This window comes from Odontesthes bonariensis, chromosome 12 (genome assembly GCF_027942865.1).
Source record: "Odontesthes bonariensis isolate fOdoBon6 chromosome 12, fOdoBon6.hap1, whole genome shotgun sequence".
In the NCBI taxonomy this organism is placed as follows: domain Eukaryota; kingdom Metazoa; phylum Chordata; class Actinopteri; order Atheriniformes; family Atherinopsidae; genus Odontesthes; species Odontesthes bonariensis.
Window position 1 is genome coordinate 39,189,598 of NC_134517.1, and position 27,954 is coordinate 39,217,551.

At 40.1% G+C, this 27,954-nt stretch overlaps 1 protein-coding gene across 1 annotated transcript; it reads right to left on the bottom strand.

Annotated features, from left to right (window-relative positions):
- arhgap15 (Rho GTPase activating protein 15) lies at positions 1-26,409 on the bottom strand. Its single transcript, XM_075478846.1, has 13 exons — positions 26,331-26,409; positions 21,151-21,325; positions 21,012-21,083; positions 17,968-18,108; positions 17,432-17,521; positions 16,831-16,929; positions 16,577-16,712; positions 15,642-15,776; positions 6,897-6,995; positions 4,968-5,045; positions 1,310-1,444; positions 1,073-1,178; positions 1-313 (listed from the first exon to the last, which is right to left on the bottom strand). The coding sequence occupies exons 1-13, from the start codon at positions 26,342-26,344 to the stop codon at positions 130-132; spliced, it is 1,464 nt and encodes a 487-aa protein (XP_075334961.1). The 5' UTR covers positions 26,345-26,409; the 3' UTR covers positions 1-129.
- Positions 26,410-27,954: the final 1,545 nt, after the last annotated feature.

Consider the following 27,954-nt stretch of genomic DNA (forward strand, 5'->3'; position numbering starts at 1 on the left):
TTCACTCAAAAAAAACAAACTTTTATTCATTTATTTTTCACCACAGCACAAATAAAACTGCATGAATCGGGTTGTTTTCAGCTGTGATGAGTAAACGTGAGTCCGTCAGACAGTCGTTCCCCCGACCTGCTAATTCTCGTCCATACTGAAGATCTCCCGACTTTCAATGAGGATGAACTCCACGATCTGGTTCTGGTACACCATGTTGACGGCCATGTTTCCTGCATCCAGCTCAGGCCACATCAGCGTCGGCCCGAACACGATCCCGATGCCCTGAGTGGACATCAAGTTCTTCTTGGAAAAGACCAGAACTCTGTGACCACCAGAGCAGAACAGAAAATAAAACATGATGCCTTTATGGTCCGTGCTAACAAGGACCCTATTGTATCTGTAAGGTTTATTTTTCTCCGTTATTATTGTTTCTTATTCTTTGCAAAAGGTGCTCGAAAACTCTGGAAATTTTGCGAGCGCCACCTGCCAGTCAACGACATGAAAGAATCTAAACTTTATATTTTTGGGAGTCGCTCATTGACTCTGTAGCGCCCCCTACGTTGCTTCAAAATGGTCCCCTTAATAGGATTAGTTTCGCGTGGGACAACGAAATTTGGTACACTCCTTCATCATGCCCAGACGCACAAAAAAGTCTCATGCCACCATGGTCCCACGTTCACAGGAAGGCGGCCATTTTGAATGGAAAGTGCGTTTTTGTGCCATTTTTGCCCAAATTCACGCCTGCATATGATTGAACTCGTCCTACAGCTTTAATTTTATTTGTGATTACTAAAAATACTTTTTTAAACATTTATTTTCTGAAATATCACAAAGCTTCCCGTAACTTAAAACTGTAACTTAAGATCTGCATCATGTGTGGATGAGCCCCCTGCAGGGTTAGGGTTAGGAATGGGCCGGGTTAGGGTTAGGGCCATGGTTTGGGTTAGGAATGGGCCAGGTGTACCTTTGAAGGTGGGTTAGGGTTAGGAATGGGCCAGGTGTACCTTTGCAGGGTTAGGGTTAGGAATGGGCCAGGTGTACCTTTGAAGGTGGGTTAGGGTTAGGAATGGGCCAGGTGTACCTTTGCAGGTGGGTGAAAAGAAGCTTCACGGTGTCGTGGTTGGGTTTGGGAAGTTTCTGGATGAGTTTCTTCACAGCCTGCGTTTTTTCTTTGGAGTCTTTGATTTCTGTTCAGAGAAACAACATCAGTTTAATTTTAGTTTTAATTTTAGTTTTAACACTTGACAGCCGCGGTTTCAGTGGCGTAAAGATTCATAATTGTTGTTGTGTTATCGAACTAAAGTCGGCATTCACATACTGACTGCGTCCACAAACGACTGGAAGAAGTTGAAGGGGAACAGCGGCTCTGGCAGCTCACGGAAGAACATCTTCAGGGCTCCAGTGACAACATGGATGTCTTCCCACTGACTGTGATCCAGGTCCAGGTCCTCCTCTGGGGGGCAGAAAGAAGGAAGCCTGAGCCACATGTGTCAGGCTTTACATCTGGAAAAGCCTCATTCAGCACATTTTACTCCAGTTTATTTATTTCAGTCTCTGTTTTTTCTCATTTGATCTTTTTCTCCACTGATTACAGCTTTCCAGCGTCTTTCACTTTATTCTCAACCTGCCTCCAGTTACCCCACACTCACCTGTATCTTGTTGCCTGATTACCCCCCAGCAGCATTTAGGCCTCCAGTTTTCCACTCCTCATTCCCAGTTTCTCAATGAATCAGACAATAAAGAAGCAGGATTTTTGGTGTGGGTGCAGGATGAGTTTTAACTGCAGGCCTGTTCATGCTCACAGATTAACTTCTGAGATTTAAGGCGTTCTGGATTCCTCAGGTAGAACCCTGAAAATATTCTCTGAATGTAAAACTTCAGAACCTGTAATGGCCACATTATCCACAGCATAAAAACCCTTAGATAAAAGGCTTTGAAACTGTGAGATTTTATTATTGCTCTGTATGGGCTCATGTGATATGTTGGCAAACCTGGACCTTATATTTCATGATATTAAAATGTTATATGTCATGATTGACTGTGAGGCAGAGAAGTGAAATAAATATAGAAAATATTTGGTCACATGTGACCTCACTAATAGATGCCACCCCTTCTACTTCATTTTTGATTTTGGGTCTGAATTAGGATTTATTTTCTGTCTGTATCAGTCTGTTCTGTTTCTGTTTCTAGTCTCTTTCATGATCTGCCTCTGTTCTGTTCTTGCTGTTCTTTTATATTTATCTTATTTAGTCTTAGTCTTGCCTCAGTTCTGTTCTTGTGTTTATCTTTCAATCCTGATCTCTGTTTAGTTTCTGTTTTATTTTGTATTTCTTTACAACCCTCCCCAGTAGTTGGTTAGTTGGTGTGTTTTCCTCGGCTCTTCCACGCACAGATTTCTAGTTAATTGCTCTCAGCTGCTGTAATATAATATATAAGCTCCGTGTTTCTGTCAGTCTTTGTCAGGTCCTTGCAGTTTTTACTCTTTGTCTTCTTCCTGTCTCCTGGTTATCTTCTGTTAAGTGTAGTCTTTCATTTCTGGTTACATGCTCTGGCTGCGCCTTTTATTCATTTAAATAAACTCTCCAGTTCACCATCTTTCTGCATGTGGGTCTTGATCAACCTCTAACCCTCTAACCCTCAAATCCTGAACAAAACCTACTATTTGTGGTATACCTCTGGCACTTTGGCCATTGGATAGTTGTTTTTTAATGTACTTTATAAATAGATTTGACTTGACTAGTGTTACTACTTATCATTCACAGCCAACATTGTTTGTATTGTTCACTTGTACATATCACGTACCTCTTCTGATTGGAATATGTCAAAGTCTTCATGGAGTCCCTAACCCTTTTTTACAGCATGTGATGTCACCATAACCAAATTTTACCCAGTTTACAGTGGATGGAATGGATCCAGCTGTAATGGACCCAGCTGTAATGGATCCAGCTGTAATGGATCCAGCTGTAATGGATCCAGATGTAATGGATCCAGCTGTAATGGATCTAGCTGTTATGGATCCAGCTGTAATGGACCCAGCTGTAATGGATCCAGATGTAATGAATCCAGATGTAATGGATCCAGCTGTAATGGACCCAGCTGTAATGGATCCAGCTGTAATGAATCCAGCTGTAATGGATCTAGCTGTTATGGATCCAGCTGTTATGGATCCAGCTGTAATGAATCCAGCTGTAATGGATCTAGCTGTTATGGATCCAGCTGTTATGGATCCAGCTGTTATGGATCCAGATGTAATGAATCCAGTTGTAATGAATCCAGATGTAATGGATCCAGCTGTAATGGACCCAGCTGTAATGGACCCAGCTGTAATGGACCCAGCTGTAATGGATCCAGCTGTAATGGACCCAGCTGTAATGGATCCAGCTGTAATGGATCCAGCTGTAATGAATCTAGCTGTTATGGATCCAGCTGTTATGGATCCAGCTGTAATGAATCCAGCTGTAATGGATCTAGCTGTTATGGATCCAGCTGTTATGGATCCAGCTGTTATGGATCCAGATGTAATGAATCCAGTTGTAATGAATCCAGATGTAATGGATCCAGCTGTAATGGACCCAGCTGTAATGGACCCAGCTGTAATGGACCCAGCTGTAATGGATCCAGCTGTAATGGATCCAGCTGTAATGGACCCAGCTGTAATGAATCCAGATGTAATGAATCCAGATGTAATGGATCCAGATGTAATGGATCCAGCTGTAATGGATCCAGATGTAATGGATCCAGCTGTAATGGATCTAGCTGTTATGGATCCAGCTGTAATGGACCCAGCTGTAATGGATCCAGATGTAATGAATCCAGATGTAATGGATCCAGCTGTAATGGACCCAGCTGTAATGGATCCAGCTGTAATGAATCCAGCTGTAATGGATCTAGCTGTTATGGATCCAGCTGTTATGGATCCAGCTGTAATGAATCCAGCTGTAATGGATCTAGCTGTTATGGATCCAGCTGTTATGGATCCAGCTGTTATGGATCCAGATGTAATGGACCCAGCTGTAATGGACCCAGCTGTAATGGATCCAGCTGTAATGAATCCAGCTGTTATGGATCCAGCTGTAATGGATCTAGCTGTTATGGATCCAGCTGTTATGGATCCAGCTGTTATGGATCCAGATGTAATGAATCCAGATGTAATGGATCCAGCTGTAATGGATCTAGCTGTTATGGATCCAGCTGTTATGGATCCAGATGTAATGAATCCAGATGTAATGGATCCAGATGTAATGGATCCAGCTGTAATGGATCCAGATGTAATGGATCCAGCTGTTATGGATCCAGATGTAATGAATCCAGATGTAATGGATCCAGCTGTTATGGATCCAGCTGTAATGGATCCAGCTGTTATGGATCCAGCTGTAATGGATCCAGCTGTTATGGACCCAGCTGTAATGAATCCAGCTGTAATGGACCCAGCTGTAATGAATCCAGCTTAAATGATTGTTTAAGAACTTCCCTTCTAATCCTGAGCATATTTAAACATGACGCTAAAGGACTGCATGTTGTTTTGATCCTGTCCATTATGAAGGAAATGTGAAAATGACTTTTGTTTTTGAACAAATTTAAAAGACATTACAGATTTCTTTCTTTCGCTGTAAAGTGCCCTGAGACGACTTTTGTTGTGAGTTGGTGCTGTAAAGATAAACTGAATTTAATTTATTTGTGTTCCATTAGCTGCAGCACCATCGGTGTGAACCTGACTTAGCTGTAACTTTTTAACCTGACTCAGCAGAAACTTTTTAACATGACTCAGCAGTTTTTAACCTGACTCAGCAGAATAGTTTTAACTTGACTCAGTAAAAACTTGAAACCAACTGAAAGTTCTCTATAGAAATTGTTGGGACTAAAACAGATTCACTTGTTAGAATATAGTTAACATGTGACTAGATATTTTTCGGTTAAAAACATGTTTTCTGATTTGAATTTAAGATTATTTCTGTGGTCAGTTTCAGATCACAAACCTTGATCAATGATGAAGCGAAGTTTCTGAATTGTAGCCAGATTTCCGCTGACTCTGTAGATCCCATCAGCCTCCAGACCTGAAACGTTTAATGCAGAAATAAGTCAGTCCGCACAGAAAAGGTGTGCTGTTGATGAACGAAGGGCTGAATAAACCAGCCACAACATTAAAACCACTGATGGGTACAGTAAATAACTGATCCTCTTCTAAAATGTTGTGTGATAACCTGCATCTTGGCATTCACATGGGCCACATGGGCCTAACCCTAACCCTATCATGGGTTAGGGTTAGCCCCATAGGACAGAGCCCCCACAAGCATAGGGCAGAGCCCCCACAAGTATAGGACATAGCCCCCACAAGCATAGGGCAGAGCCCCCACAAGTATAGGACATATCCCCCACAAGCATAGGGCAGAGCCCCCACAAGAATAGGACAGAGCCCCCACAAGCATAGGGCAGAGCCCCCACAACAATAGGACAGAGCCCCCACAAGCATAGGGCAGAGCCCCCACAAGTATAGGACATAGCCCCCACAAGCATAGGGCAGAGCCCCCACAACAATAGGACAGAGCCCCCACAAGCATAGGGCAGAGCCCCCACAAGCATAGGACATAGCCCCCACAAGCATAGGGCAGAGCCCCCACAACAATAGGACAGAGCCCCCACAAGCATAGGGCAGAGCCCCCACAACAATAGGACAGAGCCCCCACAAGCATAAGGCAGAGCCCCCACAAGCATAGGACAGAGTTCCCACAAGCATAAGGCAGAGCCCCCACAAGCATAGGACATAGCCCCCTCAAGCATAGGACAGAGCCCCCACAAGCATAAGGCAGAGCCCCCACAAGAATAGGACAGAGCCCCCACAAGCATAGGGCAGAGCCCCCACAAGCATAGGGCAGAGCCCCCACAAGCATAGGACAGAGCCCCCACAAGCATAAGGCAGAGCCCCCACAAGCATAGGACAGAGCCCCCTCAAGCATAGGGCAGAGCCCCCACAAGCATAGGGCAGAGCCCCCACAAGCATAGGACAGAGCCCCCTCAAGCATAAGGCAGAGCCCCCACAAGCATAGGACAGAGCCCCCTCAAGCATAGGGCAGAGCCCCCACAAGCATAGGACAGGGCCCCCAGAAGCATAGGGCAGAGCCCCCACAAGCATAGGACAGGGCCCCCACAAGCATAGGGCAGAGCCCCCACAAGCATAGGACAGAGCCCCCTCAAGCATAAGGCAGAGCCCCCACAAGCATAGGACAGGGCCCCCACAAGCATAGGGCAGAGCCCCCACAAGCATAGGACAGGGCCCCCAGAAGCATAGGGCAGAGGCCCCACAAGCATAGGACAGGGCCCCCAGAAGCATAGGGCAGAGGCCCCACAAGCATAGGACAGAGCCCCCCGGTGACCAGAGGCGACAGCCCACCGGCCCCGCCAGGCCCCCCCCACCCAGGACTCAGGACTAAACAAGGTGAGGCTGCCTTTCAGTTTGAGGCTCCAAACATCTGGAACAGTGTTTCAGTTTGAGGCTCCTAACATCTGGAACAGTGTTTCAGTTTGATGCTCCTAACATCTGGAACAGTGTTTCAGTTTGATGCTCCTAACATCTGGAACAGTGTTTCAGTTTGATGCTCCTAACATCTGGAACAGTGTTTCAGTTTGAGGCTCCTAACATCTGGAACAGCCTTCCAGCAGATGTGAGACGGGCCTCAGCTCTGACGATGTTTAAACCCAGGCTGAAAACAGTTCTGTTCAGCTGTGCATATGACACCTGAAAGGGTTTATCTGCACTCTTTGCTTTTAATTTAATTAATGATTATTTTTTGTTTTATGGAATGATTTTATGTAGCTGTAAAGCACTTTGAGTTGTGCTCTACAGATAAACTGGCCGTGCCTTATGTTCTCCTCTGAGTTTAACGTTAATCAGCTTTTAGTGAACCCACCTCGTTTCTCCACAGCATCCACACAGATCTGAACAAACTTTGGAACTGAGGTTCCTTGTCGTTCACAGAGAGTCAGCAGGTGGCAGCCAAACACGCGATCTGAAACAAATATGAAAACAGACAAAATATTCATCTGTGTTCTCCTTACTTTGGTGGATCATATTTTACCAGGTTGATACCAGCTTGAAAGGTCTAAACCTGCAAATATCCCTGAACTCACGTGTTCTCACACCTCCAGAATTCAGACATGTTTTATAATAACGCATCAGTTTCAGTTCATTTTACAATTTCTTTAAAAGGTAACAATACCTCAAAAGTTTGGACACATTTACTTATGAGGCAGGTTTGAACATCTGTACTTTAGACCAGGGCCCGGTCCAACGGTGTGTTTCAGAACCTTCGGGGCCCGGTCCAACAGTGCTTTTCGTGTGGGATCATATTTATCCAGTTGTACTAATTGATTTATGTGGATCAACATGACAAGAGAAGTTGACTTTTTGTAGAATATTTACTGATCTTTTGCATTTTCAGAGCTGCAGATCCACATCACAGCTGAGAGTCCAACATGGTCATCTTTTCCTGAGTCCTTAACCCAATTATGTTTTCCAACAAGGTAAAAGAACTTAGAGAAAGATGACAGGAGGTCATCAATGATACCCCAAGTCGTGCGTCTTAAACCTCTCTGAACTGTCAGTGATGGTATTGGTCCAAACGTTTGTCCCACCCTCTTGTCACCTAGATTTGTGATTTAAAGGCCAACTTCCATCGTCATTTCATTAATACTGCTGTGTTCACCATTGTTATAGAATGCATTAGGCGTCGGTTCTGTTTAAAATAACGTTATGGTTGCTTTGTTTCAAGCTGTTTTTGTGGGCAGGAAGAATGGCTTGATGACAAACGACAAGGTTTTCCGGTCCTTCTCATGCATATCCGTGACGCGATAATGAGGCGTCTCTGATTGGCTCCCTCCCATGAATGAATGAATGAACCCCCCTCCTCCCCACTCTGTGTTTTTCCGAGAGCAGCAAACAGCTGATAGCTCGCTAGAACTACGCTACTCGAGTTTCGCCGCTTGTTTTGAAAACTTTTGGAGGAAAAAAAACCTTTCAACATGTCTTCTGAAATACAGCCGTACAACTATGACCCTGAATCAGAGGACGAAGGGGAAGTCGAGGAGGAACAACCGGTTGCTCTTCGTTTATCAATGAGCGTTTCTGACTGGTAATATTAGCACCTCAATATTTATCCTCAAAGTTTCTTGTCTATCGTTATGCTTAGCGTTTTAACAATTGCTGCTTTTTAAATAATAATAGACAAATGTTTTGACCGAGGGCTGATACTTTACGTTGTTAGTCTTTGCAATCTTTCAGTTTGTTGATTTTATTAGCCTACTTTGCCAGAAAGGCTCATCTTCCTGCTAAATTCCTCAGCTAAACTAGCATGCCAATCTACGCATTGAATATCAGATAACAGTTCACTTACCAACACAGAATGATCATTCGGTAATAGTATATCCAATATGAGATATAAATGGTCTAATACGAGTAACGTTTGTTAGGTGCACTTGCGGCAAGTGTGAAAAAATGTCCACGGAAGAAGAGAATGTTTCCTGCGGGACATTCCCCAGGTATGTAGACTTTCGCATCTGTGGCTCAAAGCTTGCTTACTACGGTAACTGACCGAGAGGTTAAGTTACTTCTCTTTGTGAAACAGGCTAGAGTTACCCCTCTTTCTCGGGGCTGAGTTAAAGAAACGGAAAACTCATTTCAGGGTTAATCTACTTTTCACTAAACCTGCTTCGTGAAATGGACCTCTGTACCCATAACACAGGCTGCCACGGAATGAAATTAACATGCTGTGTTTGTAACAAAAACTTGGATGCAAAAGTTAACAATCAACGACTTACCGCCTGTGGGCTAGTGCCTGTTCTTTGTGATGGTATAGACCCAGGTCGTAGAAACAGCTTTGTAGCAAAACCCCCGTTGTACTTGTTGTGTCCAATTACATGTCACTAATGCTGTTCTCATTCCAGTTTGATTAATTATCCCGTATGACGCACATTTCCAAATACGGACCTACCTGCTGAAGTGGGCGTGGCCCAATTGGGATTCCCCAGGATAAAGAAGCCGTGGACACGCAGCGCAGAAGCGCGCGCACATCAGAGACTCTTTCTTTGCCATTGTTCTCGAAGCCCATTCCCCGCGCATTTTGAAATTGTAAAGTTTAATAATAAATAAAACAAAGAAGATAAGAAAAAGACTCTTCTCCTGGAAAACTTATTTTGCACTCTACAAACTGGTGCCGAAACCCGGGAGGAAAGGATCCAATCCATGAAGGAAAGTGGATTGAAGAATTGTTTGCCAGAAGCTGCTGTAAAAGTCTGAAGTCATGGATCCGGAGAAGATGAAACGATTGAAACAGAAGCGTGGAGTGATTCGAACAGCGACACCCAAACTGAATCAGAAAATTGATGCAGAGTTGAGAGATGAAGAATTGGACTATGGAAGATTGGAAGAACTGCTCGAACAGGTGAGGGATAAAGAACAACTCCTAAAAGATTGTGACAAAGATGTTGAAGCCGAAGCAAGCGAAGACGATCTGGTACAAGAAATGACTACGGCAATGGAGTATATGGAGGCAATTAGTGTGCGTAAAACAAGATTGAACCGCGCTTTACGCGCTGAAGAGGAAAGTAGACAGTCCAGGCAAAATGCACAGCGAAATGCAAATGGTGCTGAAAATGCAAATAGGCCAAGAGTGAACACGGTCAAACTTCCTAAATTAGTCATGCAGAAGTTTTCTGGGGAGATTTGTGAGTGGCAAAGCTTTTGGAGTCAGTACGAAACAACAATTCATTCAACAGAACATTTGAGCAAGACTGACCAATTTAGTTCTTTAAAATCCTTTTTGTCTGGCACCGCAGCGAGGGCAGTAACAGGCCTCGCTTTGTCTGATGCGAATTATGACACTGCCATTGATCTGCTTAAAAAACGATTTGGTCGTAAAGATTTAGTAATCAATGCCCACATGAACAAATTGCTAAATATGACTCCCGTAAAACGAGCCAATGATGTAATCGCTTTGCGCAAACTATATGATGACTGTGAGATACAGGTGCGAAGCCTTGACGCACTTGGCGTGGCATCCGACACTTATGGCAGTTTACTATGTCCAATCTTGTTAAAAATAATCCCAGAAGAAATTGCGCTGGAATTGACCAGATCTGAAGCGGACAATGTTCTAAAAGCAAAAGAACTGATGGAATTTCTGAAATTGGAAGTGGAGAGTAGAGAAAGAACAGTGAATCTCACTCAGATGAAGGACGTGTCTCAGAATGATTGGAGGAATGTAGGCAGTACGTCAGAGCGGAGAACAAAGAAGCCCAACTCAGGAAATATGGCCTCGTCAGCCGCAGCATTCCACACTAGTCTCAATGATAGTGACTGTTTGTTTTGTGGCAAGCCTGACCACAGATCTTCTGACTGTAATGAATCCACAGTGGATGTCAGAAGAGACAAATTGAAACGATTAGGCAGGTGTTTTGTATGTCTTGGGCCCAGACACATTGCGCGTAACTGCAGAGCGCAGGGAACTGAATGTGCACAGTGTGGCAGACGACATCATAAAACAGTTTGTAATGCCCAACAGTCAAACCCGACACGAGACACGACAAATGCAGACACCGCTCAAGCGCAGTGCTCAGTTGCGCCAGGTGAAGGAAAAGCGATACTGTTACAAACGGCAACAATTTGGGTAGATGCGCTACGACAAAGCCAAATTACCAAATGTTTGTTAGATGGAGGTAGCCAGCGTAGCTTCATACGAGAAGAGATCTCCAAAGCATTGAATCTGAAAGTAGTGGGAACAGAAGTAATCAAATTACACGTATTTGGATCCACAAATGCCAAAAGAATAACAGCCAGAAAAGTAAAAGCCAGTCTGAGAAATCTTAAAACCAACATGTCTGTGGAAGTGGAATCATTAGAAACCCCAAGCGTATGTTCATCTCCTATCAGAAGGGCCCGCGAGGAAATTATGCGCTCTCTCGAAGCCGATGGATTACAAGTCGCGGACCATCCTGTGAGAGGTATGGAACAGGAAAGCCTTGGACTTCTGATCGGAGGATACTACTATTGGGACATTGTGACAGGACATACAAAGAGACTGGAAAACGGACTAGTGGCAGTAGGAAGCAAATTCGGATGGCTAATACAAGGAACTGTCTCAATTCCTGCAATGAGTGTGACAACTGAAACAGTGGACGTGAACACACTACATCTCAGCGTAGATGAGGGACAAGCGCTGAGTGACCAACTACGCAGTTTCTGGGAAACATAATCGTTGGGAATTACGGACATCAAACAGAACCCAGAGACCGACGCACTGTGGAAGTTCGAACAGTCTGTAAAACAACAATAAGGTAGATATGAAGTCAGTTTACCTTGGCGTAATGAAAACATTAATTTAGAAAATAATTATTGTATTGCTAGAAATCGTTTGAAAGGCCTTATAAAACGTTTCCATAACAATGATGACTTGTACGAGCAATATGATGGAGTAATTCAAGAATATTTGGCTGAGGGAATAGTGGAAGAGGTGCCAAATGTAGAAACAGAAAATCCAGTTTACTATTTGCCACATCATCCAGTAATGAAAGAAAACAGGACCACAACAAAGTTGCGCATTGTGTTTGACGCGTCATCTCATGAGAAAGACAGTCTCTCGCTTAATGAATGTCTCCTTACGGGACCAAATCTGAACTCTGATTTACTCAGTGTCCTGATTAAATTCAGGAAGCACAGAGTTGCCATGATGGCGGACATAACGAAAGCCTTCCTACAAATTGGCCTGAATGAGAGAGACCGCGATGTGCTCAGATTCCTTTGGTTCAGAGAGAAACCTACTCCCTGTACAGAGCCCAAGTTGGCGACAATGAGAATGAAACGCGTGCCATTTGGTGCGTCATCAAGCCCCTTTCTGTTAGCCGCAACTATTAGACACCATCTGAAGAAATACGAAAAGAAATACACTGAGGAAATCAAAATGCTGGATCAATGCATGTATGTAAAAGACCTAATTACTGGAGCGGATAATGTGGAAAAGGCACTCAAATTGTCTCAGACAGCCAAAGAAATAATGTCAAGCGCAAACATGAAATTATGTAAATGGAATACAAATTCATCTGAATTAAGAAACGAATGGAAACAACGAAATGATGAGGAAACAGTCGAAATCAAAGGCCCAAACCCACTCAAAGTACTTGGACTAACATGGAACAGAGATACCGACGAATTCAGGTTTGAAACTAACGAACTGATTGAATTCTTGCAGAACAAAAAAGACACGAAGCGAGGGGTGCTACAGGCAGTTGCACGCATCTTTGATCCTGTTGGATTTTTGTCACCATTTACCATTCGAGTCAAATGCCTTTTTCAGGAAATGTGGGAGAGAGGAATATTATGGGATGAAGAGCTTCCCTTCGATATCACGCAAATCTGGCATCAATGGTGCGCAGAAATTCCTCATTTCAAAAGAATAACTGTACCACGTCGTTATGACAGTGATGACAAAGACGATGAAATGCGTGAAAACAAATCAGTTCAGTGTGAAGTTCATGTATTCACAGATGCAAGTGAAAAGGCCTACTGTGCCGCAGCTTACCTGCGGTGCGTAAAACAACACGGAGAGTGCACAACCAGCTTAATCGCTTCCAAAACAAAAGTTGCTCCACTAAAGAAAATGACAATTCCCAGGCTGGAGTTAATGGCAGCACTCATTGGAGCTAGACTTGGAAAATTCATATCAAACAACCTGAACGTGAGTGACAATGAAATGCATTACTGGACAGACTCGATGATAACATACCATTGGATACGGAGTAGCTCCAAACAGTGGAAACCATTGGTGGAGAATCGAGTGAGTGAAATTCAAAGTCTGACATCACCGGAAAACTGGAAACACTGCGTCGGAAAGGAGAATCCAGCTGACCACGGAACGCGTGGAATGAGCGCACAAGCGCTCCAAGAGGATGCGCTCTGGTGGCACGGGCCGGAGTGGCTGAAAGACTGCACACATGAACAGGAATCCGAATCGCAGGTGACAAATGAAAATGAAGTGATGGAGTATGTCGTGCATAACATAAAAACTGACAAAAAGATTGAGCCAGACTGTAAAGTGACACCGCTGTTCGGTTTAAATAAGTATAGCAGACTCAATAGAGTTTTGAGAATCACTGCATGGATACAACGCTTTGTACGTAACGCACGGGCACAAAACAAACGAAATGGACCATTACGCACGGAGGAGATTCAACAAGCAGAACAGTACTGGATCAAACAAACTCAAAGTGACAACTTCACACAGGAAATCGCCAGCCTGTTGAAAAATACGGAAATGGACAGACATTCAAAAATCATCACGTTGAAACCATTTCTGGATGAATGTGGAATTCTGCGTGTAGGAGGAAGATTACAGGAAACAACCTGGTCTTTCAATCAGAAACATCCATACATACTGCCAAGTAACAACAAGTTTTCAGAACTGTTGATCATTAAGGCACATGAAGACGTGATGCATTCAGGTTTACAAGCAACACTGAACCAACTGAGAGAAACGTATTGGATACTGAAATCCCGACAAATGACCAAGAGCTGCGTCACGAGCTGTTTGATTTGCAGACGTGCACGCGTAAAACCAGGAGAACAGGTCAGTGCACCATTACCAAAAGAACGCACCAATGAGGCCCCAGCATTTGAAATTACTGGAGTTGACTTTGCTGGTCCAGTTTATGTGAAACCAGATAACAAAAAGGCATATATTGCTTTATTCACATGCGCTGTAACTCGAGCTGTACATTTAGAACTTGTTTCCGATTTGACTACTGATACATTCATGCTTGCATTTAAAGGGATAGTTCGCCTCTTTTGACATGAAGCTGTATGACATTCCATATTAGCAATATCATTTATGAACATTGACTTACCCCCCGCTGGGTCCTGTGAGCCGAATCCCAGCTGAGTTTTGCGTTCCACGAAGGTAGTCCGGCTAGTTGGCTGGGGTCAAAAAAATAAAGTGTTTTGCTTCTCAAAAAAATATCTGTTCAAAAGAGTAATACATTTGCATCACAAAATGTTGTCCAGGAAAAAGTCAGAGCTCACTTCGCTTGGCGCTATTTTTGCCTCCCTTGATATCAATGCGTCCAATGTAAACTGTGCAGACCGAAGAGCAGACCGAGCAGTCCCTAGCCACCTAGCGATAGCTGCACCTGTTACGGTGTTTACTGCTCGGAAGCAGGGGAGTGCTCGGTCTGCTCTTCGGTCTGCACAGTTTTACATTAGACGCATTGATATCAAGGGAGGCAAAAATAGCGCCAAGCGAAGTGAGCTCTGACTTTTTCCTGGACAACATTTTGTGATGCAAATGTATTACTCTTTTGAACGGATATTTTTTTGAGAAGCAAAACGCTTTATTTTTTTGACCCCAGCCAACTAGCCGGACTACCATCGTGGAACGCAAAACTCAGCTGGAATTCGGCTCACAGGACCCAGCGGGGGGTAAGTCAATGTTCATAAATGATATTGCTAATATGGGATGTCATACAGCTTCATGTCAAAAGAGGCGAACTATCCCTTTAAGAGGTTTATTGCCAGACGCGGCATTTGTAGTGTAATTTATTCTGACAATGTCAAAACCTTTAAAAGGGCTGAAAAGGACTTGAAACTAATGTGGACAATGATGAAAGACAAAAAATTACAGGAATTGTTTACTGACAAGAGAATCACATGGAAATACATCGTCGAGCGAGCCGCTTGGTGGGGTGGGATGTGGGAGCGTTTAGTGAGATCCGTTAAAACTTGTCTACGAAAAGTATTAGGGAGGTCTTATCTTAAATTCGAGGAACTCCAAACACTGCTATGTGAAGTTGAGGCTGTGATTAACTCTCGCCCTCTCTCTTACCTGCACACGGATATCAATGAACCTTCGCCCCTCACACCTGCTCATTTTCTAACTGGACAGAGGATTACTACCATTCCTTCCTATCCCCTAAGCGATTCCAGTTTAAGAAACACGACAGCAACGCAACTCAACAAAAGACTTTGGTACCGACAGAGATTGAGCATTCAATTCTGGAATAGATGAACTCCAGCCATCTCTTCCTATCATCCTCATTCTTGGGCAACATATGCATCGACGATGCCTTATTGCCACAGATCGCACACGTACGAGTATGTTCCGCCATGCTTATAAAAAGTTAGCTGATTAGCTTCTCAACTCCGCAGGCAGCGAGTCGCGTGTCTTCACTAGTACCTGTACTTATCCATTCCGTCCGAGGGGGGCGGGTTTCCATGGGCGGGCATAATCCCAAGTGGGCAATGCCTTTTTTCAGTGTGACGTAGAATGTACAGGCTTTTTCTGATTTGCTCCTGGCTCTGCATTGTTTATGTAAATTTGGGAAAACAGCCTGTGGAGGTGACGCAACACTTGGAAGCCTGGTATGTGTATGTAACTAGGGGTGACCCTCCCTTTTTCAGAAGGAGCGAGTAAAACCGTTTTTTAGTGAAAGTTGGCCTTTAAAGCTCCCCCAGATGGGTTTACATAAACAAGTTTTAAATTATACAGTAGATGTCAAAGACATGAATATAATAAATATTGCACAGTGAGGTACAGCAACTGTTCAGCAACCTGAAGCCACCTCTGAAAAGGGTGCTGGAGACATTTTTGTTAAGGGTTTAAGAAAGCAGGAACCTTTGATGAGGCCTTTCTCTTGTAGCGTCTTCATGGATGGACGTCTGATGATGAACTTCTTCAATCTGTTCTTCACTCCGTTCTTGTCTGCGCTGTCTGAGGCGCTGTGCTTCAACTTTGAGCTGCCAAACATATCTTCCAAAGAATATTAAACATTAAATAAGCTGAGTTGCTCACCACTTTTTTCCAACACAGCGCCAGTAAATGCATCAGAACAAGTACAAATGAGCCCCATATTCCTAAATGCTTGCTTCTTTGAACATCCAGCTGCTGTGAAACCACAGGACTAATTTTCTGCTGTCTACCTGCTCACAGAGACGCTCCAGATTCTCTTTGTATGATATCATGTTCTGTAGATGATGGAATATTCAAAGTCTTCACTCTTTTACATTCTTAAACATTTTTCTGAAGTTTATTCCAAGTTAATAGACACTTTAAAAAAAAAAAACCTGCTCATCTTTACTTCTGAGTCTCTGCCTCTCCAAGGTGCTCTTTTTTTTTATAGCCAATCATGTTACTGACCTGATCCTCATGAACCTAATTCCTTCAAAATTAGGTTATTTTGGTTAAAATTCTTTCCTCTGTCTGTTTCTTTGTATTACCACTTACTTTTCTAGCCTTTTCTTGCTCTTGTCCAAACATTTTTGAGACTTGTTGCAGCCATCAAATTCAATAGGAGCCAATATTTTTCATGAATGTTAAAATGAAATGTTTAACTGATGTATTCACATTTTCTGTCACATGGAGGTTATTTAAGAGGAAAAGCTGCACACAGTCATCTTGTTGGTGCAAATGCTGCAGCACATCATATTCACTCTTGTCAATTTAAACTCTGTGTAACATAGAATAGATTACATAATAAAACATTTTTATCACTGGGGTCAACATAAAGTTTAGTAATTAATTCCAACTAAAGTTGGTTTGGAAGCACTCACTGATGGATCGTCTGTGGACCGGGTTTCTCTGCTTGGTGTTGGGGGAGGCAGATCCATATCCAGGCAGGGAGCTGTGTCTGGGCAAGAACTCCGTACTGTTTGCCCTCCGCAGAGGAAAACCTTTGTCTTCTGTAGTCTGAGGAGAAGATTATTATAACCAAGCACAGAAAGACATTTACTTGACTCATTTTGGTAAATTCTCCTTCAAAAAGACACTGAATTGACAATTTTTACTGTTTTGTGTGATTTCTTACTGAGGACTCAACCGTCTTTCTGATGGCATCAAACCATCTGCTGGCAGTGGAGTAACTGTCATTCTGGACCAGGTATTCACTTCCTTTGTTTGTTGTAATCTAGGACAGATGAAGTTGATGAGTAGAACTGTATTTATTCTATTTATTTATTTAAAAAGGGAATGTTTAAATTTGTTCTTGTTTTTAAACACAAATGTTGCCATTTGATGCACTGTACCAGATTATAGCTCTAGGCTAAAGAACAAACCATCAGGCTAACAAACTAAAATTTAATTCACAGCACATCAAGAAATTTTAAATACATTAACGTATTCTAAAGGTATGCTTTTCAAACAAAGTAAGTCATGACAATGTTGTCAGTAAGTGCAGCGCTGAGTTTCTTGAACACGGACCCAGAGCTACGAGGGTTAGGTCCTTTTTATCCCCCTTTAAGTCCTCACATCAAAAAGTTGTCTGTTGCATTGCTTAATGACTATTACAAAGAGTTTATTAAATATTGTGCATGTCAGTGGGTGATGAAGTGTGAAGTAGTAGCCGTGCAATGGCTTCAATACAAGATGTGGTATCAAAAGTCCAATACTGAGAGTTTTGCATTCCTTACCTGAAAAACGTTCTTCTTGCTGGATTTCTCGGTCGTCCACTCAATAATAGCCCCACATAGCTGAACCACATCTGTCTTAGCTCCTGGTTTCTGAACACAGAGACAGTGGACATAAGGTTAAAGGTCATGTGGATCCCAGAAGTGTAAGATGTTATCAGTGTAGAGCTAAAGAAACAGATATAATGCATTATAATAATGAACAGTAGAAACATGGGTCCCTGCTGGCTCTGATGAACCCAGAACAGAATTTTAAATCCTTGTCCTCACACATAAAACCCTGAATGACCAAGCTTCCCTGTATCTTAGACATGGTTTGATCTCATGGAAAAACGGGAAAAAGTGTCAAACCAGAAAAATGAGTTTCCATGTTGTTGAAGATGAAATCGTATCGTTTTCACTTCATGTTTCTGTGTCAGAATTACTTTTCAATAACTTTGTGTCCCTTCCCCAAACATTGTGCTTTTCCTCTCAGTAGGTTTTCCGGTTTATTGTTGAAATGGGTTTGTGAACTGAATCTAAATGACTTATTTTCATACCACAGCAGTTTCTTGTTTTTCTTTATAGAACAGTAGCTGGTCTGAGGTCAGCACTGTCCACATCGAAGCCCAGTTCTTCCTCTGTTTCTTACCGCCCTCAGAGATTTTAGCCACATTCAGGTGTTCACCTTTCAGATCCACCTGGAAATAAACAGCAACAATGAACTTCTTAATGTATTCAAACCACTTCTCTGTGTAAGATGTGTTTTTTTCTCATGGTCACAGCCCCTAAATTTCTCTTTCTTCTTTCCATTCATCCATCGATGCATATATGTTTTATACCCTCCTTATAGAGTTCAGGGTCACTCCTTCAGCCCTTATTTTATTTTATTTGGCGTGTTCCTTCTTGATGCGGCCCTCACAGTTATGCTTTTTATTTTCAACCCTAAAAATGTTGACAGAGCCTGTTTCTTGGCTACATTGTTGTGATTCTTTATATCATTTTGTAGAACAGCTGTTGTCTAATCAGTTGTTGTTATAAAATGTGGGCACTTACATTTTTGATTATATTACACCCGATTTGGCCTCCTCCCATTCGCCTCCTGTCTGTGTAGTATAGATTGTAATGCTTTTTTGTAAGTTTTTAAATGGCCAATCCCCAACCCTATCAGTTTAGAAGTCATCATCATAACCTGATCAGAGAACTGGGGTAAGTTTGGGTAACTGGGGTAACACAAACCCTTTGATGTCTGCTGACTTCTTCTGATAGTTGTTCAGGTTGTAAGCTCCTTTTCTTATTAAATAATTTGATGTTATTATGTTTTATGGGACACTGTTTATTCTTTTTTTTTATGAAGATTTAGAAATTGTGGTTGAGATATTTGCTGTGTTTTATGTTATGTCATTTTATAGCAATTTTTTCATTTTTTTTTTTTTAAATGTGGTCTATAGATAAAAAATTCTGCTCCTCAGCACCAAGGCCTGGAAGTCCAGTCTGAACTGATGTATAAATGCAGCCAAATACAGAAATGAACCAAAAAAATTAAAAATTAAAAATGAAAATAATAAAATAACAAATAGATAAATAAATAAAACTCTATTCAGGTATTGGTACAATGGCTCAACTATCACCACCACAATGACCCAAAGATAAAAACAGCTGACACACCACTGTGATTACTTCAGGAAGAGTTTTTGGGAGAATAAAAAAAATCAATTTGCACACATTTCTAAATATCTAGAATAAAATTAACATCAACAACACAAGTTTTAGTGAGGTGTCTCTGAAGTAACTGAACTTTGAAAGAATATTAAATGTTCTTTATATTTTCTGTTTGATCATCTGACACATCTGTACAAATATAATAAATAAACATTAGAAATGTGTACCATTGTAACCCAGAGGTTAACAAAGTAAAAGCATTTTAATAAAAACAGCAATAAATACTTTGAAAAGAAGAGCCAAACAAATAAGTAATGTGGTTACATAATCATTAAAAATTGGTTACAAAGTTATATTTCATATTATATTATTTTATTTTGGGTTAAATATGTTGAAATATGCAAATTCTTGTAATTTACGTTTTAAAAATGGGTTAAACTCTTATATTGAAGGGCACGTCGCTTGCGTGACCCTTGCGGCAAACAGCCAATCAGATTGCTTCAGGTTTGTTTCCAGGCAGGCAGACAGAAGGAGACACAGGTATATGCGAGGTGCTGCAGAGGAGAAAAGGAATAAAATAAGAGTAAAGTCATCAAAAATCCTTCACAAAAGGTGTTGATGGTTTTCTATCCAAGTCGTGCTTTTGGACATTTGTGAACTTGGATCAGAGGACTTGGTGAGTGGAAATGATGGATTTTATTTTCTGTTGACGATAGTTGTGAAAAGTAATTGTAAATTCATGCAAACGGAAAGCTAAGTTGTACATTTCTGTTATTTTCAGTAAAGATGGTGAATATTTGGTATATTTTGAGCCAAATCCGAGTGTTGACTGTAGGTCAATGGTTCTGTCCGCCAATTTGGCGCCGTCTTAACAAGCAGCAATTAAGACTGGAAATTGACTTTTTCTTATTTTAGACCATCCTAACGTCTTATTTTAAGAATTTATATTTATTTTATGTTGTTTATGTTTGGCCGACTTAGGTTGTGATGAAGAACTATTTATATTAAAAGCGAATTTGAAGATTTGAAGAACGTGCTAGATCCAAGATGGCGAGCCACCCAAGGGACCTTGTGTTAACTGTGTGAGCCGGGAGCGATGCGCCCTCTGCCGGATGTTACCTGTTTTACATCTGATCAGGTAGGATTTATCCTGGTTTGCATCTGATCAGGTAGGATTTATCCTGGTTTGCATCTGATCAGGTAGGATTTATCCTGGTTTCCATCTGATCAGGTAGGATTTATCCATATTTTACCAAAACAAAACAAACAAAAAAAAAAAACCAGTGGATTCAGGATAAGAACAGGACTGCTAATTCTGGAACAAAGTATTAGTTGACTCAACAGGAAAAGACTTTTATTCTGTGATTAACGGGTTGTTCAGTCTTTTGCTGGATTATTTTTAGTTGTGTATGTTTTTTAAATTAAATTTTTTTTAATGACCATACATTATTGTGAAAGGTATTTTTACAGTACAACTGAATTTTTTTTTGTAAAAAACAAACAAAGGTATGGTTGAAATTCAAAGTTACCAATATTGAAGTTGAAATGAACTTGAAATAAGAGAATACTTGAACTTAAACAACCAAATAGAAGTTAACTTTCTGCATTAAAAATAAATGGTCTTCTTCCTTTAAAGTTGCTTCTTCCTCCTGTAGTGGAACCTAGGTTATCCAATATTGGTCCATAGAATATTATTCTACTACTGTTGTATGCTAGTAAATACTATACATCCCATTTCCTGTAAGTAACCTTCGGAGGTGCTACACTATTGTTTGAGTCCTAATACAATAACATGAAAAATGACTGACAGACCAAATTTAAGAAAGAAGGTGAGCGAAGTTGAAGGGTTGAATGTGAGAAGTCCCAACTCAACCTGTAAAGAGACTTGGGCTCTTAGTAATCATGAGAAAAATCTTGGTACTCATTAAAGTTTTGCACCTACCAGTGGTTCAAATGTGGCAGCTCCTGCAACAACAACATTGTGTTGAGACTGATTCCTGCGATGCCGAGAGATCTGAGAAACAAAATTAAATTACAAGCTGAATTGTAATGGTCTACGATAGTGTTTGGGCTCTACATACAGGTTTCTGAGGAAGGTCTGCCTCCTGCAAAACCATTGACTTGGACTGACTGAGGCGATCTCCGGGGCTCTGAGAGTTCTTTATACGCATCTGTACTGGGCCCTGTGCCACTGTGCTGCGATGGGGAGGTGGAATCATTGGCACCTGTTTCACTACACCCTGAAGATTAGTTATTCTGCGAACAGACAAACCAAAAACAAGGACTGAGAGATCTGTAAATAGAATTTTATTGGTTGAGTTAGTGCAGAGATACTCATTGCGCTGCTCCTCAAGCTTTAATTGGCGGCTCGCACTCGCATAGTAGCTTATAACAATATGGTAACAATGACATACAGCGAATACTGCACAGTATTAAGTATTTTTATTAAGTTTGCATTTTTGTAGTATTAAGTATTTTCATTAAGTATTAATTAAGGCTTAATGGTGTTTCCTAAAGGGGGCTCACTGTTAAACCTGGCAACGCAGCCCGCTTAAACCACCTCAGACCTGACCGCAGAGCATGCTAGCTCCTTTAGCCAGCGTATGCTAGCTCCTTTCGCCAGTGCGAGATGCAGGCACCATGGATCGGTTTTTAATTAAAAAAGGGCAAAAACCAGCAAAAAACCATGCTCATCCTGAATGTCTCACTATGATTACAACAACAATCTACAAATACAACATGAAGAAAGTCGAGGACATGCACGCCAGCTTCCGCTCATCCCAGTATTAAGGTAAATGTGGTCTGAATTGAAAATGGCTGTGTTGTTTCTTTCTTTGTGGGATGTTTTATATGTAGAAAGGCCTATTTGTAAAAGGGTACTCAGTATGTTGTGGTAAAAGTGGCTCTTCCCTTGATGTTGCTGCCAATGTGGCTCTTGTGAAATAAATAGTGAGTATCACTGAGTTAGTGGCACTGTTGTAAACATGTGCACAGTTTGAGTGAGCGTGCGACAGGCTCAGAGGAAGTGTTTGTGAGAAGGTGTGAAAGGCTTCTTATTGTACATTCATATTGATCATAACATTTTGCTTCTGTTTGATTTTACCTTAAGAATCTGATTTGTGTTGTTGCACAATATATTTTTCTGTCCTCAAAGTTTCCCATTGCTCGCTCAGAATTGAGGCACAAATAGAACACCCTGCATATCAGCATATCACAGTCTGAGTACCAGAGGCATTAGCTGTGGAGGTAAAGACCTGAGCTCAAGGTCTGGCTCAAGTCTGAACCATTGCATGCCTGGATAGCTGGTGACAGGGACTGATGGCGAATTTACCAACTTCTCTGTCTACATGTCTCAGTGTCCTTGTCCAGTGAACCCCACATCCCCCCTTAATTAGTTCCTCACCTGTAAGTCACTTTAGATAAAAGCAAGTGCTAAAACTATGTAATGTTAAACATGAATGATCACTTGGTGTAGAAATGTTTAACTGGGTAACATGGAGGTAAAGCAAGTGTGGTCCAACTTCTCTTGGTGAGTTGAGCTCCTAAAACTATCAGCAGGGCTTCATCTTCAGACAGATTTCCAACAGTTTATGAGCATTTCTAAACATTTTTGTAAAGGATGGGCTCCAGCCCCAAACAACTAATATAAATATTTCCAGCTGTTCAATTGGCTCCCATACCAATTGGTTAGATTGCTTTGATGCCCTTTCAGATCAAATTTGACCTACCTATTGTAAATATTCAGAATTTTCAATAAGTCCTAACATAATTGAAGTCAATTCAATTCATTTCATTTTTATTCAAAAAGTACCAAATTAATAGAATGTCATCTAAAGGAACTTCAAAGATACAGTCCAATTCAAGCCAATTACAATCCAATTAATTACTCAGTTTTATCCTGGGTGGTTTGTTGTTATGGCACTTATATATGGATGGAATCATCCTTTGTATTTTATAGTAATGGTTAATAGTTTAAAAAGTGTCTGAATACTGAAGTTGAACTTTAATATCAGTTCAAGGAGACATGACTAAACGATGTAGTGCCTGACACTTTGAATGATTAAGTGCATCCATTAGTGTTTTAGTGTTTTATAGATAGTGAATGGCAAGGCTAAAACTTATTGGCTTCTTTGTATCCTTAATCTAAATGACAGAAAGGTGACAGAACAACCCTGTGTAGTGCTGCATGACCAACATATCCAACATATCTTCATCACTTTTTATTCAATTCAATTCATTTTTATTTATATAGCGCCAAATACAACAAATGTCATCTCAAAGCACTTAGATAATAAAGTCCAATTCAAGCCAATTGTAATTCAATTCATTGTAATCATAATTATTCATAAAATAATCCAATTCGTTCATATAGAGCTAATTCAAAAACAATTTCCTAGCTAAGGAAACCAACAGATTGCACTGAAACTTTTGCTTCTTGGTGGTTTTTAACAAAACACCTTGAGACCTCGATTTTTAAAATTTATTATTTTGCACAAGGTTATGTCACGCATGATGTTAACACTGCAACAGTTGGGTTTTTGTTTAAATTGATCACGTAGCTAAACAGAACTTCATTAATATCTATAGCCTTACAATGTCAACACGTTAGAAAGATAGATGGTATGGTTTTTAGCGTGATCCTTATTCCTCCTCATGTTTTAATTGTTCAGGGTAAATGATTAGATCAAGTTCCATCTGGAAACTCTGAAGACTGTTGTATCTTTTTGATTTTTAGGTTCCTGTTTGCTACTTTGATTGCTCAACTATAGTTACACAACATTCTTCCCTCTAAAAGCCGACTACTAAGAAACCCCAGCAAAAACTCAGTTCATTTCAAAGTAATTAAGATTTTAAAATTAAAACAAAACAGATTAGCAAAATGATAAGAGGAAAAACACAAGTCCAACATCTTACTGGTTCATGATGGTATCTTAACATGTCACCTGGTCGATTTAACGGAAAACACCAGCTGTAAAAGGCAGAATAGGCCAAGCTAACAGAATCGAATCCCTATCTGGACCTAGAATCAGTAATGTGTGTTTAACAGGCATAAATGCAACAGTGATACAATAAATATAACAGTTTCAGGACTATTAATAACTTCTGCTGTCATGATCTATGAGTTTAGGGTTTTTCTTCACTTTACTACTTGCTACTTAGTCAGTTAACTTCCTGTTTTATTTTGTAATATTTACTTCCTGTTTTACACCTGGTTTTCCCTCCGTGTTTTTACTACATGGTTTTCAGTTGTTCCTTGTTGGATCATTTCATGTCGCTTTCCACGTTCCACAGTTTGTTTCCTGGAGATTCTCAGCTTCCAATATTACATAATTTAGGATCAATTGCCAGCTATGCCTTAACTAACCCTTTACTAACACTGACACCTGATTTTATGTAATTTAATAATTAAATAACACGTTGTGTTTATCAATAGTTAAATACTCTAAGAAAAGACAATATTTGAAATCTGACTTAAGTCCATTAGGAAAAAAGTTTGTCAGTCAGAGTAAAATATACTTTCATTGACTTGAAAGCCTTTATTGTCACTGTACATTACAGTACAACAGATTTCAAAAGTGCAGCATCACTGGGTACATAAATACAATACTAATGAATAAATACAGCAATTCAAATATCTTTAATACTGACTTAGAAGTTTTTTTTTATCATTTAAGTAAAAAGCAATAATTGTAAAATAAGTCTGAAGCTGTTTTCTCTATTTTTGACTTACAAGACTGAGCAGGAGGTCCAGTAACTGCAAGGAGGAAGGTTTGATTGTTACTATTCTCTGTCCTGCAGTGTCAATGGGCAAAATTAACCCCATCTATAACCCTACCCTGAATGTGATCCTAGCTGTAACCATTAGGTGTGTTCTTTTAAAAGCAAAAAAGCACAAGCCAAAGCCTTTATAAGCGTATAAATAACATGCAAAAAGAGCCCAAAGTGGCGTCTATGAGATTATGTTTGGGTATGGCTTTGTGTGGCTAAATAAAAACCTGAGAACATCGCTAAAGCTCAGAGACGCAGATCATGACTATTCATGTTCATACAGTTTGGTTATTTCTGACTCTTGTCTGCATGCTTTACTTTTATGTGCAACTGTTTTTTATGTTATACCAACAATGTGAAATGAACAGTTATGATTCAAATAAAAGAGTACATCGTGTCTCAAAATCCCAACAATTATATAAACAAATCAAACGGAAACCAAAACAAGAAAACCTGGAGCCCAAACATATTTCACTAAAAACATTCTGTTTTGTATTGCACATATTAATGAAGACTATTGCAGGCCATTGTGACACTCATTCTGAATTGGAGTGTATCTTTTACATGTCTTGAAACCACATTTTTTGTGATTTGGTGCTTTTATAAATTAACTTATGGAAAATTAATTACATGTTTTCATTAGAATTTTAAAACAGCCTCATGTCACAATGTCGCTAAAATAAAATGTTAACTTTAGTTACATGGAGCGTCATTCTGAAGAAAGCGTCAAATTAAATGATCAGAATTTCACACAGCTTGATAGAACGTCTTCACCGTCTCTGTAAAGTGACCTGAGATGACTTCTGTATTGAATTCATGTTGTGTACATAAACCGAACTAAAAAAGGAAATGCTACTGTTCAAGCAAAAATTAAAGGAGCAGAATTTATCATTGTTTAAACCTCCGGCATGAAAGTCATATTGGTAATGATCTGACAGTGGTCTGACTAATGCAGTTTTTTCTTTATAAGAACAAAAAAGCACTTATTTGTAGCACCTTTCATGTGAAAGTCTGACTTTTACAGTTATGTGGGTATGGGCTGTATTCATAAATGTGAAGATAATATACTTTAAAACAGTGCAACAGTTGTAAATCAAAATAAAATTCAAATAACATGATTAGAAAAGAGTGTCCATTAACCGGAAAAACCCCTGAAACCAAACAACGGAAGCTGCAGTTATGCATGAGGCCCTAATAAAACATCTTGACATTAAGGCAACCACTGATTATAAACTGTGTAACTCTTTCACAAAGGGACAAAATGTTCCTACATTTTCATAATCCTTTAAAATATTTTTTTTTTATAAGAAACAATTAGTTTATATTAGTCTGAGAAGAGTTTGGTTTTCATCAATCATACAGCGAGTGGATGCCTTTCAGAAAAGTGCTGACGATGCGGAGAATACTGAAGACATCAACACAGAAGAATAATTAAAACACTAAAGTAAGTTTAAGAAGTCAGTACACGACAAACTGTTTGATGAATTCTTACCTTGTGCTCGCCATCTCTTTATGCGTCCGACGCAGAGACACTGAGAGCCTAACTGTTAGAGGAAGTATGATTCATCACGTGGTTTCTTCAAACCAGCCGTCTCTCACACTTCAGTTGCTGCAACCTCCCCATTTCCTGAAACACAAAAAGACAAATCTACCCTCATTTTCACGAGACCAGACCTGAGCAGTTTGCCACTTTTGATTTATTTATACTCAGGAAACCTGTAGGTAGTTTTTTGTAGATAGATGATAGAAACAAATCAGTGTGAACCCACACTCAGAAATTTTTCACCCTAAATTTAAGATTTATGTAAAATAATCACATGACAAAGTTCCATTTGATTTTTTTTAAATTATTTTTAAAATAAACCCACTTAATTAACTTTACATTATGTACATACATCAGTGACATGAAGCCTATTTATTTGAAATGCATACTCACCGGGTTTATGTATTAATTATTAATAGAATTTAAATGCATATTAATCAGATTATGTATTCAGAATACATTAAGCATATTTGTTTCAATTACATAGTAATTAGGTTGCCTATTCAAGATGATAAATGTGTATGTGTTTGAAATGCATAACAATTAAGCTTAAATTCAGTATCTCAATGATGCATACAATTAGACAACCTTATTGATTCAACAAATTTATTAACAAATTTATTCACCCAGACACAGTACTCAGCAGGTATAGTGTAGCTCTTCAATCAATGCATCTACTGCTGTAGAATGAACACGAAAAATTTTCTTTTTTTTTTTAAAAACAATAAAAGTTTACTTCAATAAAGAACAATATGTACACATCAGTGCTACATCAGTAGATGTATTTGGTAAAGTAAAACCAATCAGCTAGAAACACGAACAGCTGCTTCAAAGTGATTATTTTCAAACTTTCTTTCTGTTGTCTTTATTGACGGCATTATACATTTTCAAATTAAACTGTTTTTTTAAACATATTTTTATTATGATTTTTCATTGATTTAAACATTGACATTTAAACATGAACATTATATCCCCATCTGGCATAGTAATAATAAAAAATAAAATTGAATAAGAATAAATAAACAGAAAAACATAGAATAAAACAAACAAAATGATACTAATGCAGATAAATAATAATTAATAAAACAAAATTGCATTCCAATAGGGTCACAGCTGTGCACAAATTGCAGAACTTGTACAGTTTATCACAATTCAAGGTTGTGATTTTACAGAAAGTCCATATAAGGTCTCCATAAGTGAGCAAAAATGTTTTTCGTTTTTACAATATATGTTAGTCTCTCCAAAGTGAGACAGGACATCAGTTCTTTTGTCCACATTCCAATACAAGGTGTGTCCATACTTTTCCACAATAATGCGATTATCCTCCTGGCCTGTAAGAGTCCAAAGTCAATGAGCAGCGACTGTTGCTGAGACACCACAAATTTCTCTGAGTATATTCCACAAAGTTCTGAGTATATTCCCAGTAAACATATTTTGGCTCGCAGTGGAACTAACCTTCCAACTCTGAGGCCGATACAATGTGATGCATTTTTCCAGAATTGGTGTATCTTTGAACATTCCCACAAGCAATGAATTAACATACCATTTTCTTCTCTGCATTTCACACAAATAT

Coding starts and splice junctions, on each gene's coding strand:
- arhgap15 (XM_075478846.1), bottom strand. Junction 21,084..21,150: donor CAGACCTTCCTCAGAAACCT/GTATGTAGAGCC, acceptor TTTGTTTCTCAG/ATCTCTCGGCATCGCAGGAA. Junction 17,522..17,967: donor AAAAACAAGAAACTGCTGTG/GTATGAAAATAA, acceptor CTCTGTGTTCAG/AAACCAGGAGCTAAGACAGA.